Below are 14,409 nucleotides of genomic sequence, written 5' to 3' on the forward strand. Positions count from 1 at the left end.
TCTGAAACTTAACCTGTGTGGCCAGGGGCATTTGCCTCCTTCCTAGGAAAGAGCCTACCACCGCGATGGAAGGGTACTGACGTCATCCCACAGTCCTCTCTGTCTTATTCCTTCCCATTCCCCACTCTTTGGGGCCACACCCTCTTTGAGCTGCTCTTTGTCTTGCTTTTCATCTTTCCTGTTGTTGAGGTGTTGGGATTGAACCCAGGCCCTCTGAGTTATTAAAGACTGCTCATTCACATGCTGGGCTTATTGGCCAAAAGAGACTCAGATGTGCAGGACAGAATAACAGGAGACAACAGTTATGTTGTTGGGTTTTGATTTTAATGTTACGTGTATTTGTCTTGGATCCCTGTATTAAGGTATTTCCGGGGCTAAAGGAAGAACTTGACTATTAAGTGAAAAGAATCACCAGCTCAGTAAATTCTGCCCCCAATGTTGATACCGCAGAACTTGATCTCAGTTTGCTTTTTGCTTGCTTTTGGCTTCTATGGCTTCCGTTCCTAAGGTTGGGTATTTCTGAATCCGTGTGTGCCATCATGGAGCCCCTAAGTTCCTTGTTTTGTATGTTGGTTGGTTTGTTCCAGTTCTTCTCTGTGAATCTCTTAAGCAGAATTCCAGACTCCTTGAACCTATCTACTCCTTAAGCAAGGCCAGCCACGCACTGACCCCATCACGCCTATAAGCCTCGTCTAATCTCCGGCTGCATCCCAGTCTGTTTCCTCTTCTGTGCATCCGGGCAAGCGTTGCTGATGTTCTGGGCTTTAATGATGGAGAGAGTTGGAAGGAGGATCAGCTCTGCTGTGTATAGCTATTTTCAAACAAATTCTCCAGCCTCTCCAAGGCTTGGCTTCCTCATTTGTGAAATGGGACTAATAACATCCAGTCACTGGCCTATTACAGAGATGATGCAAGCTAGTAAGGGATTCAGAACTCCCAGCACACGGCAGAATCCAGCAAATGTTAACTACCATTTTTATTACGTAACCTTTTTCATGTTTTAGTTCAAATTAGAATTTATAAAAATGCCATACCGTGATGTTCATTTCGCCTGTGGAAGGGCAGGACCCAAATAGAGGGAGAAGCTGTGGATAAAAGAGGTTTCAGTTATTTATTGATCAGTTGATTCCTTTAATGTTGGCATATTGATCATAAACACACCATGAAGGACTGACTGAAATCTCAGGGACTAAAATCCCAAATAAAGCCTGTGGTCCCAAACACGTACTTGTGATCTCAGCATCCAGAGGGCCAAAGCAGGAGGGCCAGGAGTTCGAGTCCACCCTTAGCTGAACAGTAAGTTTGAGGTCAGCTGGGGTACCTGAGACTCTCTCTCCCCAAACCAAAATAAGTAACAAATGAATCAATAAATTGTTCCTCCCTTGAGTCCTTCTTCTCAGATGTTTGGTCAGAGTGATAAGAGGGATCGCTAGAGAGGCGGGGTCCTGCTGTTGATGGGGCCTGTGGGGTCCTGCTGTTGATGCTGCCTGTGAGGTCCTGCTGTTGATTGGGCCTGTGGGGTCCTCTTGTTGAAGATGCCTGACTATTGATTCTGAAGCCTTTGGAACTAACTGGTCTGTAGAAGGAATATGGAAAAGGATAGGGATACAGGCTTGGAAAAGTAGAGGATGCTGTAAGCGAAGCTTGGTGACTGATTCTGGCAGGCACTCAGAAAACTAGAATGCTGATTGGAATGCTGGACTGCTAAGATGGTTTGAGATTTGAGAGCGGAAGGGGAACTCCAGAGGGCTAGACAAGAGGCCGTTTCTGTTACATTGATGCAAAGAACTTGAGTACTCTGTGTGTTCCCTGAGGCTCTGGGGAAGGATGAGCTCAATGAGGAACCCGATGTATTAGTCTGATGGAGGACATCTCAAGCAGACCCACATTCAGGCTGTGGCATGGGTCTCCTGGCTGCATGTAGTTCATAGGAGTGCACATCATGGCACCGTGTGCCCCAGAGACCAGACATGGAGCTCCTGGATTTAACATTTACCTTGGTTTTTGGTTTTGCCTGGGGCATCTCTCCTCTCTACTACAGCCATTTTTCCTTTTATGGAAGGGGGATCTTTACTCGGCCAGCATATGTTGGGAGCATGTCTATTCCTTTTAACATTTTTATCTTTTTAAGAGCTCACAGCTACGAGCTACTTTCCTTACTGTGTGTCTCCTTTTGCTTTCTGTTTCCAGGGTTTGTTTTGCAATTCTGAAGTTAATGATGTGATGAAATTTGGGGCAAAGGGTGCATGGAATGGAGGATATGAAAACAAAATGGTGGCTTCATATATATTTTGTGGGTTTTTTTTGTGTGTGTGTGTAGATCATGTGAATGTATGTGTAGGCTCACAGGTCAACTTGGGTTCTATTCCTCAGGAGTCTTCCACCTTGGGTAATTTCTGTTTATTGCCACTTACACAGAGCTGGGCAGCCTACAAGTTCCAGAGATTCCCCTGTTTCCACCTTTGAGTACAGGAAATCCAAGCACATGCCACCATGCCTGGTGTTTTGAAATGTTACGCGTGTTGCAGACATCAAGCTCAGGTTGTTGTGCTTACATGACAGACATGTTACTGACCAAACTGTATTCCTAGCCCTGGCTTGATAGTTTTTGAAATTATTTTACAACTTTGATAATTTTCAATTTTACAAGACAAGATTCATTTTGGGGGCATGCAGTTCTGTATATTTTGACACATACAGAGATGTTTGTGACCACCAGGACAGACAGGATATTGGTTTTAGCACCATAGAAAACTCTTTCCCGACACCTCTTTGCAATCAAACCTTCCCCCAACCAACTGCTGCCTGCCACTGGTCTCTCCAACCCCACATGGTTTTCTTCTCTAGAATGTCCTGCAAATGAAGCTATACAATGGGGAACTTTCCGAGGCCAGCCTTTCACTTAGCATTGTCCAGTTCAAATTTATGCATGTGTACACCTCTCAGGAGCGCTTTTTTTTTAAACTGCTAACTGGTATGCCATTGTTTGTGTGTATCACAATTGGTTGATTCATTTAGCCATTGTTTCCAGTTTGGGATCATTATAAACAATACCGTGTAAACATTCATGTTTGATGTTTTAGGTCAACAGGGGTTTTCATTTCTCGAGAATCATGCCCAGGAAGTGGTAAGACACAGAAAGCATGGGCTTGACGTCATATGAAGTTTCTAAACTGCTCTGCAGAAAGGCTGGAGAAGCTGTAGCTACCCTCGTGCTAGCTTGCAGGGTTTTCAGAAGTGCAGACATCAGCCTTTCTAATAGACACTTTGCTGCATCTCTCTTAACCTGTATAGCTTCATGAAATAACACTATGTGTATTTTCATGTTTAGACCTTTGGTAAAGTGTCTGTCTATATGTTTTGCCTATTATTTTTTAAAACATGGGTTGTTCACTTGTCTTAGAGTTGTGAGGATTCCTGACACATTCTGACGAGTCTTCCGATTCACCCTCTTCCATCTCTGAATGAGATGTATAGAACTGGTGTTACTCTATCTTAAATGTTTGGTAGAATTTGTTAGTGGAACACCCGAGGCTCCCAGGTCTTTTGCTGTCGGCTTGTTGAAGGGTTCCCAAGGATGAATCAAATACATTTAACAGACAGAGGGCCTGTCAGGTACACCACTTTATCTTGAGTGAGTGTATCAGTTTTTGTCTTTCAAGACTTCATACAACTTGCGGAAGTGGTGAAAGTGGTATACAGAATTCATAAGCAGGTTCTGTATTCTTCCAGCATTTCTGTATTCTCACATCTATGGAGTGGTGGTTGATGATCCCATCTTTCCTATCTGATTTTAGTAACATACCTTCTCTCTTTTTCTTGGTAAAATCTAGTTGGGTGTGAGTAATCAGCTTCGTGGATTTTTCTTTTTTTACAAAATCTTTTTTTAGCTGGGCGGTGGTGGCGCACGCCTTTAATCCCAGCACTTGGGAGGCAGAGGCAGGCGGATCTCTGTGAGTTCGAGGCCAGCCTGGTCTCCAAAGCGAGTTCCAGGACAGGCGCAAAGCTACACAGAGAAACCCTGTCTCGGAGAAAAAAAAAAAAGATAAAAAGAAAAGAAAAAAAATCTTTTTTTAATCACGTCTACTATTTATTTCTCTGACTTTTCAATCAGTTCTGATCTTGCGATGATCTTTTACTCGTTTAGCTACTTTGGGTACAGGTAGCTCCTCCTTCTCTGGTGTTTGAGGTGGACTCTTGGATTACTGATTGGATTCCTTTATTCTCTCCTATCATATCACTTTCCCTCCAGTGAGCAGGACAGCTGCATCCTACAATTTTCCAGGTTATGTATGTTCACTTCAACCCAGCTCAAGTTATTTTCCAGTTATCCTCAAGGCTTCTCTGTTGGTCAATGAATTTCTTTCATTATGTTGCTTCATTTCCAAATATTTGATTTGGGGGTGGGGGGTGGGCATGCCTTTCTGACATCAATCTAATTGACTCTATTATGGTCATAAGACATGCTTTCATTTTAAATTTGATTTTTTTTCTGTGACTACAATATGGCCTTTTGGTGATGTCTTCTTGCAAACTTGAGAATAACATATATTCTGGTGACTGTTGCCCAGGATAGCCCACACATGTTAACCACGTGAAGTTGGCAGACAGTGTTGTTAGGTCTCTACGTGCCCTCACTGAAGAGATGGCTGCTGTTTTTCTTCCCGAACTGTCACTTAATAAGAGGGAGACTTGAAATTTCTGACTGCAAGTGTGTCCCTGTCACTGTCTCTGTTCTGATCCATCAGCTTTTACTTCATCTTAATTGTGGCTCTGTTGATATCAGCCATATATATATGTTTAAGGTTCTCTCTGTCTCTTACACACACACACACACACACACACACACACACACACACACACACACACACACGTTCTCTCTGTCTCTTACACACAGACACGCACACAGACACAGACACACACACACACACACACACACACACACACACACACACACACACACACGTTTATTCCAGACTGGCCTTGAACTCACTGAGTAGTCAGAGTCAGCCTTGGATTCCTGACCTTCCTGCCTCAGCCTCCCTGAATGCTATTGTTGCACATATGGACCACTGTGCCCGGACTGGTTTTGTATCTTCTTTGTGAGATAACTCCCACTGTGCAGTACTACCTCCATTATCTCTAACAAGTTCTTTGCTTCGCAGTAGATCTCGGTTGACAGTAACAGAGCCTCAGCGTTTGCATGGTATGGGTGGATTTTCCATCTTTGTACTTCTAACTTATTGATATCACTCTGCTTGCAGTGGGTTCTGTAACCTTATATAATTGGGACTTCATGTATCATTGTCATTTTCTTTAATCTGAAAAATTTTATCCTTTAATTATCGTGATTAGATCATCTACATTTACTTCAAGTACTTCTGGAGGCAGGCATGTAAATTACTACTAGTTTCTATAGTTCCTATCTGATTTATGTTATGTGTATGAATGCACACCCCACATATGCCTGGGAGTTATGGATAGTTGTGAATTACCATGTATGTTCTGGGAATCAAGCTCAGGTCCCCTGCTAGAGCAATAAGTGCTCTAAACCTCCAAGCGATTTCTCTGGCTTCTCTCTCTGAATTTCTAGAAGGTTTCTTTTAAATTGTGTGTACATCTGTTGGTGGGTGTTGTGCACATGTGTGCAGGTGCTCCAAAGGCCAGAGGCATCAGAGCCCCTGGAGCTGGAGCTGAAGTAGGTTGTGAGCCACAGGATGTGGGTGGGGAGAGTCGAACGCCAGTCCTCTGGAGGAACAGTATACACTCTTAACTGCTGAGCCATCTCTCCAGCCCCTGTCTGCTTTTCTACTGTAACTCTTTGTATAAAATACAGGTCTTTATTTGGGAGTTACAGTAGGACTACCTAACTTTTCTTATATTTACGGCAAACACTTTAGCATTTCGATTGAATTATATGAACTGTACAATTACACGAATCCTTTTAACTTCTGTTCTTTATGTTGTGTTTATCATATTAATGAATTTAAATATATCAACCTCCCTATCAGATATGTTGTATTTTTTTCCCTTCAGTAGTCATACAAGAACACAGGTATTATACAGACGCACATACCAGCATTTCCTGGGCCATGGTAATCTTGTCTCTCTGGTTCCAATTTTAGCATGTGTGCTGGCAAAGTGAACCCTAAAAGCATTTTTGCAGTTCTTTCCTGATAACGACTAATCTAAAATTTGTGCTGAGTTGGTAATGATGTGGGCTAACATGAGAAGTAATGTGTTTTCTGTTGGGCAAAGCTACACTTGACTCTAAGCAATTATTCTGTGGCAGTGTTGGGTCTAGCAGGATTTCTCTTGGGCCACCAACCAGCTCCAAATCATGACACAGAGACGTAATATTAGTTATGAATGCTCAGCCTTAGCTTATGCTTATCCCACTAGCTTTTATAACTTAACTTGTTTCTCTTCATCTGCGTTTTGCCTCAAGGCATTTTACCTTTCTTTCATTCTGTATGTCTTACTCCATGTCTGTTTGTCTGTCTGTCTGGAACCAGGCATCTCCCTCTCTCCCTCATTCTCTTCTCTTGAGATCTAGATTCCTCCTCCTACTTATTCTCTCTTCCCACCAGCCCCACCTATCCCTCTACTGCCTAGCTATTGGTCATTCAGCTTTTTATTAGACTAATCAGATGCCTTAGGCAGGCAAGGTAAAACAGCAACACATCTTTACATAATTAAACAAATGCAACACACCTTTACATAATTAAAGTAATATTCCACAACAGTTGAGTATAAAAATAAAGCCTTTATAGCAACCATACTATGGAGTTAATATTAAAACTATATGCAAAAGCAGGGGCTGGAGAAACCATTCAGCAGTTAAGAGCACTTCCTGCTCTTCTGGAGGGCCTGGGTTTGGTTCCCAGTACCAACGTCAGGCAGCTTACAATCTCACTTAACTCCAGCTCCAAAGAATCTGACTGTCTTTTCTAGCTTCCACGTACACCTACTCTCAAGTGGCACACACCAACACATACACATAAAGAGCAGATAAATATGAAGGTTTATTGTATTCAAACTATGAATTATTTGGAGGGCTGTCCAAAGGTAATGATTTCTAGAAATTTTAATAAGCAGAAATGTTCTGTTTTCCAACATGTCCAATAAAGAGCAGGTTAGCTGTACCGGGTTTGAGATTTAGAAAGATCATCCCATTCATTGCTTGGATCCTAGGTAAGAGCATGATCTAAAGTTCCTATAAAGGACTTTTCATTAAAAAGATCTCCCAAGGCTTTTATCTCTATAATTTTGTTTGCACTTTGCTATAGTGATACTAAAAACATCCCCCACACTCCAGTGCAAGAAGGTATGAGTCAGCCACACACAGTGAAGACCCCAGACACCATTGTGACCTTGGCCCTTCCCCAGAGTATGTCATCATAGGTGCAGAGTTTCAGCTGTGAAGGTGACTGCTTGTCCAAAGGCTTGGGTGATGTAAGGTTGAAAGCAAGAAGGAGTTGAGAAATTGAACCTCACCCTGATTAAGTGCCCAAAGGGTTGCGTGTTGGCCATGTGGTGCTTTCTTCAGTGAGAAGGGGATGCCTGAGCTTGGAGTCCATGAATGGTGGCCACAACAAGTTGTCCTCTTCTCCACCTACCTATGAGATATATGACCAGGGAGTTTTAGCAAAATCAGCTTGGGCTGTGTGTAGCCTTTCCTTCTTGCTGTGGATATCGGTCTGCATGTTGAATGTGTTGCTCTGATTGGTTAATAAATAAAGTGCTGATTGGCCACTGGCCAGGTAGGAAGTATAGGTGGGACAAAGAGAGAGGAGAATTCTGGGAGGTGGAAGGCTGGGTCAGGAGACGCTGCCAGCCACCGCCACAAGAAGCAGATGTTAAGATTCCGGTAAGCCACAAGCCACGTGGCAACTTATAGATTAATAGAAATGAGTTAATTTAAGATATAAGAACAGATAGCAAGAAGCCTGCCATGGCCATACAGTTTGTAAGTAATATAAGTCTCTGTGTGCTTACTTGGCTGCGGGACTGGCCAGTGAGAGAGATTTGTCCTGACCGTGGACCAGGCGGGACATAGGAAAACTTCAACTACACCTTCTTCCTATCCCAACCGTGTTAAGAAGTCTCTTGGCAATCTGTCTCATGGAGCCCCTCTGTGCTAGTCTGCATTTTCTACCATAACAAAACACCTGAGATAATCTACTTAAAAAGAAGAAAGGTTTATTTAGGTTCAGTTTTAGAGATTCTATCATCCACAATCAATTGGCCTCATTGCTTAGGGCCTGTGGTAATGCTGTACGAAATGGCAGGAACTTGTATAGAGAGAGGTTTTTGCCTCTTAAATAGCGAAAAGGAAGGGACTGGCATGGTTCCTTAACTCCTGTGGTAGTTTGAATGAGAATGGGTCGCATAGGCTCACATGTTTACATGTGAATTGGTAGAACTGTTTTGGGAAGGATTAGGAGGTGTGGCCTTGTTGTAGGAGGTGTGGCCTGTTCTTGGGGATAGGCTTTGAGGTTGCTGAAGCCCATGCCAGGCCCAGTCTTGATTTCTCTCTGCCTGCAACTCTTGGGTGACATGTGAGCTCTTAGTTACCACTCCAGCACCATGCCTGCCTGCCTGCCTGCTGCCATGCTCCCTGCCATGATGTCATGAACTCACCCTCCAAAACTGTAAGCAAGGCCCTAATGAAGTGCTTTCTAAAGACACTGCTTGGTCCTGGTGTCTCCTCACATCAAAGACAACTCCCTTTGGGGACATGGCCGCAGTGACCCAACTGCCTTCTCTTACTAGATCCCACCTCTTAGAGGTTCCAACAGTGCCATGGCTGGGTCAGATGTTTAGGACATGCGCTGCTGGGAGGCAGTTCAGTTCCAAACTTAGACCCAAACCCTCCATCTGCCTAGTTCGTGTGACAACCTTGAGGTTACTTTCCCTTATGACTTCACTGAAATGGGTCATGATTTCCATCGACTGGGACCCGATCTTCATCTCCCTCAGCTTAGTGGGCGCTGTGTGAGAAAAGCAGCTAGTTGAGTAGTTGAGAGGGGTTTACCTGTATTCAAATTCTGACTCACCCAGCTCCTAGACTGATAACTGGAGTCAAGTTTCTTAAGTCCTCCATACCTCAGTTTCTCCACTTATAAATCAGGCTAACAACACCGTCTGTAAAGATGAGGACACTCAGTGTCCTCCTTGATGGCTCTCTATCTTATACCGAGGCAAGGTCTTTCACCTGAACCCAGAGAGTCTGCTCAGTCGGCTAGTTTAGTCTCCACCCCCAGGGCACTGAGAACAGAGACAGGCCACCAAGCCTGCCCAACAGTTACACAGCTGCTGCGGCACCCGACTCAAGGCCTCCAGCTTGCCTGGCAAGAGCTTTGCACACTGAGCATCTCCCCAGCCCCCCAACTACCTCTAAAAAGAAACGAAAGGTAGGGAAAGACAGTGTTTACCAAGAATGCCTGCATATCTGTGATTCAGCAACTCCCCTCCCAACTATACATCCAAGGAAAACGTGTCCATTGTCCTTATGGTGGAAAGAAACCAGGGTCACTAATGTCAACCTATTGACCCTAACTCTCACCTTAGACTATTTCAAGTCTGCATAATGGTTACCCTGGCCGGGGAGAAGCAGGGGGAAAAAGAGCAAGAACTTCTGGTGGTGTTGTTAACATTTTATTCCTTCATCTGGTGTTGGTAACCGATGGTGAAAATACATTGAGCTGTATACCTAGGGTGTGAACATTTTCCCTCTCTGTATCATAGCTCACAAAAAACCCAAACAAACAAACAAACAAACACAAAGAGTAGCAGTGGTGGGGGTGGGGGGTGGCATGCACCTGTAAGCAGCAATTGGGAGGTTAGAGGCAGGAGGAGATGAGGAATTCAAGGCCAAGGCCAGCCTGGGCTGCTGCATGATGTGTGTGTGTGTGTGTGTGTGTGTGTGTGTGTGTGTGTGTGTGTGTGTGTGTGTGTGTGTAGGGGGAAGAGGGGAAGAGAGGGAAAGGAGAGGAGGGAGAGAAAAGAATAGAAAGCAGAGGAGAATAAACGATGCAAGGGGAAAGGGGGGGCTATAAAGTTGAAAGCTGCAGATTCCCGGCTCCAGTCCCCCCCCCCCCCCCCCCCCCCCGCAGACCCTGTTGGCTCACCCCTCTGCCTCTCACAGGCTCCCGCCCCACCCCTTCTCTGTTTGCTCAGTGCAAAGACCGCAAGTGCTGCGAGTTCAGGATCTTCCTTCCTTTCCTTTTCTCCAGGACACTCTGCCCGCCTTTCAAGTGCACAATTTTGGTAGCAGAGTAACTTGGGCTAGCTGAACTGCTTTATTGAAAAAACATAAAAATTTAAAAATCTCGAGAGCCGCAGACTCTCTACCTCTTCCTCTTGTCCCCCACTCTCTCTCTGCTCCTCATTACCCCTGGCAGGACGTCCTCTTGGCCTTAGGGGACTGCCTTAGCCAGTTCTGTCTGAGTCTCGGGCACTGAGGGGTCTTGAGGGTGATGCCCAGCTCCCACGGTGTCGTCCTCCACCCCCCAAGTCCCCGCCCGGACTGACCCCGCCCCGCGGCCGCGGTCTATTTTGGGCGCACTGGCGGCGTTGGCGGCGCGGGATCGCTGACAGTCGCGGATCCTGTGACACCTCCCAGCAGCCAGGCACTTGTTGCTCCCGGGACCTGTTGTCAATCCCGTAGCTCGCTTTTCCCTTTAGCCCCCTGCTGGCTCCCGGAGTCGGCTCTTTCCGTGTGACACCTGGGACGCTGATCTCTCAGGCATCACTGTCCTTGCTTGGAGAAACTGATAGGAAATAGGTGATCTTTAAAAACAAAAATTGAACACTGCGCAGAAAAGAGGCTTCCACTGTGAACAGGAGCCCGAAGCGCTGCAGAGGTGGCGCCTCTCCGGCCTGGGACCGCGGCCCGGGGCGCCGACGGCATGACGGACTCAGCGACAGCTAATGGGGACGATAGGGACCCCGAGATCGAGCTCTTCGTGAAGGTAGGTCGACATCGCGGGCCTCTCTCCGTGCTGGCCCTGTTGTGATCTCAAGTGTCAGGGTGCAGATCCCTCTGGGACTCGGGACCCTCCCTAGGGAGCGCAGCCCAGCGTCCTGCCTTTGCAGAGGGCTTTTCAGCAAGGGGTTCCCGGGAAGATGGAAGTGAGCTTCAACCGGGCAGGTGGCTGTCTTCTTGGAGAGCTGACTTGCAGTCTGTCAAACACGGTAGGACAGGTCACCCCCGTGGATTCCGAGCTCCGAGGGACGCGGTGATGTTGGCTGATCTTGGAGGATGTCCCCAGATATAGGGACAGGAGAACCTGGCTGGACCAGTAAACTTTTCTTCTACAGTTAGAGGAAGGAGGAGGGATGGGAGAGGGAGAGAAGGAAGAACATTGAGAAAAAAATGATCTTTGGCAAAACAAAAACAGCATTTCCTAGCATCCCTCCTCTTTTATTCAGAGGGACTAAAATAAAAGTTAAGGTCACAAAGCTGTTTTCTTGTTTTGTGGCTTTGGGGGGGGGGGGAGAAAACGAAACCCGGTTCCCTGCTGTTATTGTCACTGTCATTATGACCCTGCAGGGAAGTCTCAGGTAACCAGGGGACCTGTCAGTCAACCCGACTCAAGGCTGCAAAGCAGCAGTGTGTCTTGCAGAACCAAATTAAGCCCTCTGCTTCTTGGGCGCTCCATGAGCAGTAGCAGGAGCAAGACAGAGGCTGTATTTCTTTTGCAAGCTGCTGGAGAAGGACGAGGCCGGGCTTGCGCGGCAGCATAGGCAGAAACATTTGATCAGCCCTCCTTGCGGACACTGCAGAAGCAGAAACCTGGAAACCTGAGGCGGGAGGAAAGCAGCTTCTGGGCGTGCTGAGTCGCCAGGACTTGGGGGAGGGAGAGAGCTCCGCTGCCTGATTACCTAGACTTCACAGAGGGGAATAAAATCTAGTGCAATTTTCCTAGAATAAAGTGCTGAGAACACACTTGGTGTTTAAAGGGCATGCATATAACCTGGAAGCCTAAAGTTGTCAATTTGCTGAAACCACTCGGTTCCAAGACAGTTGAAGAGACTTCAGCAGAAAGTTTTAGGTTTGTGTAAACCTGAACACATCTTTACTTCGTTGACACCTTTGAAACACACACACACACACACACACACACACACACACACACACACACACACACACACACACAAAACACTATTCAATATACATATGGAATATCTAATATCTATAAAATCTGTTACAACTTTTTTTTTTCTGTCTACAAAGTGATCTAGATTCCCTTTAGGAGTTTTAGGTGTGCTAGCCAACCTAGGTAACAAACAAGACCCTATGGCCTCCCAGCTGGACAGAATGGGACCAGGAGGAGCCACGTTGGGTGCCCTGAGCCCAGGCGCCCAGGCCGACAGCTGGGAGGGTGAATGGACCCAGCTTTCACAAAGCCTTGCCGCTTTCCTTAAGAGAGCCATTCTTGGACTTGCTCAGATTCCCTGGGAGTAGGGACTTCAAGGTGTCGGGTTGCCTGAGAGAAATTTCAAACACAAATTGGTTCTTTTGAGCCAAAGGAGCCCTTTGCCCTGGTACCAGGCGTGGAGACCAATTCTACCTGTGTCTTTGGAATTTCATGTTGGCAGCATTCAGAGATTTTGTCTATTTATATAAAAAAGCTTACTCCACAGCTCAAGTAGCCACCAGAGAATTCGAGAATATCTGTGCTGTCATCTGCTCTTTCTCTAAAGAGAAGCAATTAGTGAGAGCCAAGCAGCCCTTGGTGGCTCTAAGACCAGATTGATGGCAGAGCTGTTTTGATCCCCTTCCTCATTTGTGAGCTTCTGGTTACTGTTACGGTTACAGAGTATACACAAAAGCTGGATCAGCCGGGCGGTGGTGATGCACACCTTTAATCCCAGCACTCGGGAGGAAGAGGCAGGCGGATCTCTCAGTTCAAAGCCAACCTGGTCTCCAGAGTGAGTTCCAAGACAGCCAGGGCTGCACAGAGAAACCCTGTTTCAGAGAACAAAAACAAACAGGCTGAGTCTAGAGTGGGCATGCCTCCAGTGGTGTCATTTTGGGGGAGCAGGTACCCGATTTGCAGAATCAGACTCTCCTTAAATCTGAAGTTTCTCTCCTGGGTTCCCACAGAAAGAATGTCTCTGGGGGTCTGGTGTTGGGTAGCAGAGGGGCTGTCTGAAGGGGAGGGTGGGTTGGGTCCTTTGAAGTAACTCGCATAGAGAAGGCCTCACCTGGAGCCATGTTGGCCATTCTAAACAGCCTGTGAATGAAACCCCGCCCCAATTCAGCCTAACACTGAGTCTGCCGGTCTCCACTACCGCTCAGTGAGTTTCAGAGTTGTTCTCTTTCCATGCACTCAACCGTCTCATCTGTTTCTACTGCAGTGATAATAGCCAGAGTAGTGATAAACGGCAGCATCCTAGGTCGTGTGAAGCACAGTGAGAGATTATCTCATTGAGTCCTCACATCCTTATTCATGAAGATTATTTCACTCTTGTGTAAAAGGAAGAAAACAGTTCATTATGACTCACGGGACCTTGTGATCCGTTCAGTCACAGCACTTGGTGAACTGTGGTTTGCTCCCTTTCAATACCCAAGGCTTTAATACCCAAGGGATTAATGTCATGATACCATTGAGCAATCCTGTGCTCAGGGAAGGTGTGTGAAATGCTCTTAAGTAGACCTCGAACAGCATTCATATTCAATACTCAGTTCTGGCACTTTATACTCCATATATACCGTCTTTCCCCAAACACCAATATGTCAGTCCTTACACTATTTATTTACCTGCATATCATGTAGCCCGGACTGGCCTTGAATTACCTAAGTACCTAAAGATGGCCTTGAGCGCCTATTCCTTCTGCTTCATCTCCCGAATGCCAAGAATGCACCACCATGCCCAACATACTTGGTACTGAGGATGGAACCCAGGATTTCATGAATGCTAAGCCAGCACTCAACGAACTGAGTTTCATCGTCAGCCCCTTGTCCTTTATTCTGACAAGTTAGGCTCTCAATGTTACACAAAACCGGCACCCAAGTCACCTCTCTGCCTCTAATGAACCAGATGACTATGAACAAACTACTCAACTCCCATCGTCTTCTGTGGCCTCTTCTTTAGCCCAACGTGTTTATAACCAATAGCAATGATGATAACAATAATAACAACAACTCATTGTTGTCCAAAGCAAGATACCTGGGAAGTGAAAGGAACTGTGTGTGGAGCTTAGACTGGGAGGATAGATGTGAGCAGGGTTGTGTGGATGTGTGGTGCTCTGGTCAAGCAAATGCGGTCACCACCAACTTGCTGTGAAAATTCCGTGGGAGCAGACAGGCGAAAGTGCTTTGTGAGTTGGAGATCGCTCCGAATGTCTTACCTTCCACCTTCCTGTAAGTTGTATGGCAAGCAGAGTGTCACTGGATTT

At 46.0% G+C, this 14,409-nt stretch overlaps 1 protein-coding gene across 2 annotated transcripts in view; it reads left to right on the forward strand.

The window, feature by feature from the left end:
* The window catches only part of Clic5 (chloride intracellular channel 5), a 151,536-nt gene that overhangs the window by 45,685 nt on the left and 91,442 nt on the right, over positions 1–14,409 (forward strand). Inside the window, exon 1 of one of the 2 annotated variants that reach the window (XM_052745403.1) lies at positions 10,557–10,976. The exons of the other annotated variant lie outside the window; for it this stretch is intronic. Within the exon in view, the coding sequence (XP_052601363.1) occupies positions 10,914–10,976 (63 nt within the window). The 5' untranslated portion in view covers positions 10,557–10,913. Of the gene's footprint in view, positions 1–10,556; positions 10,977–14,409 lie in introns of those variants that run through there. 2 annotated transcript variants of the gene reach the window in all.

Source organism: Peromyscus californicus, unplaced genomic scaffold (assembly GCF_007827085.1).
Source record: "Peromyscus californicus insignis strain IS unplaced genomic scaffold, ASM782708v3 Scaffold_19__1_contigs__length_69161282, whole genome shotgun sequence".
Taxonomy (NCBI): Eukaryota; Metazoa; Chordata; class Mammalia; order Rodentia; family Cricetidae; genus Peromyscus; species Peromyscus californicus.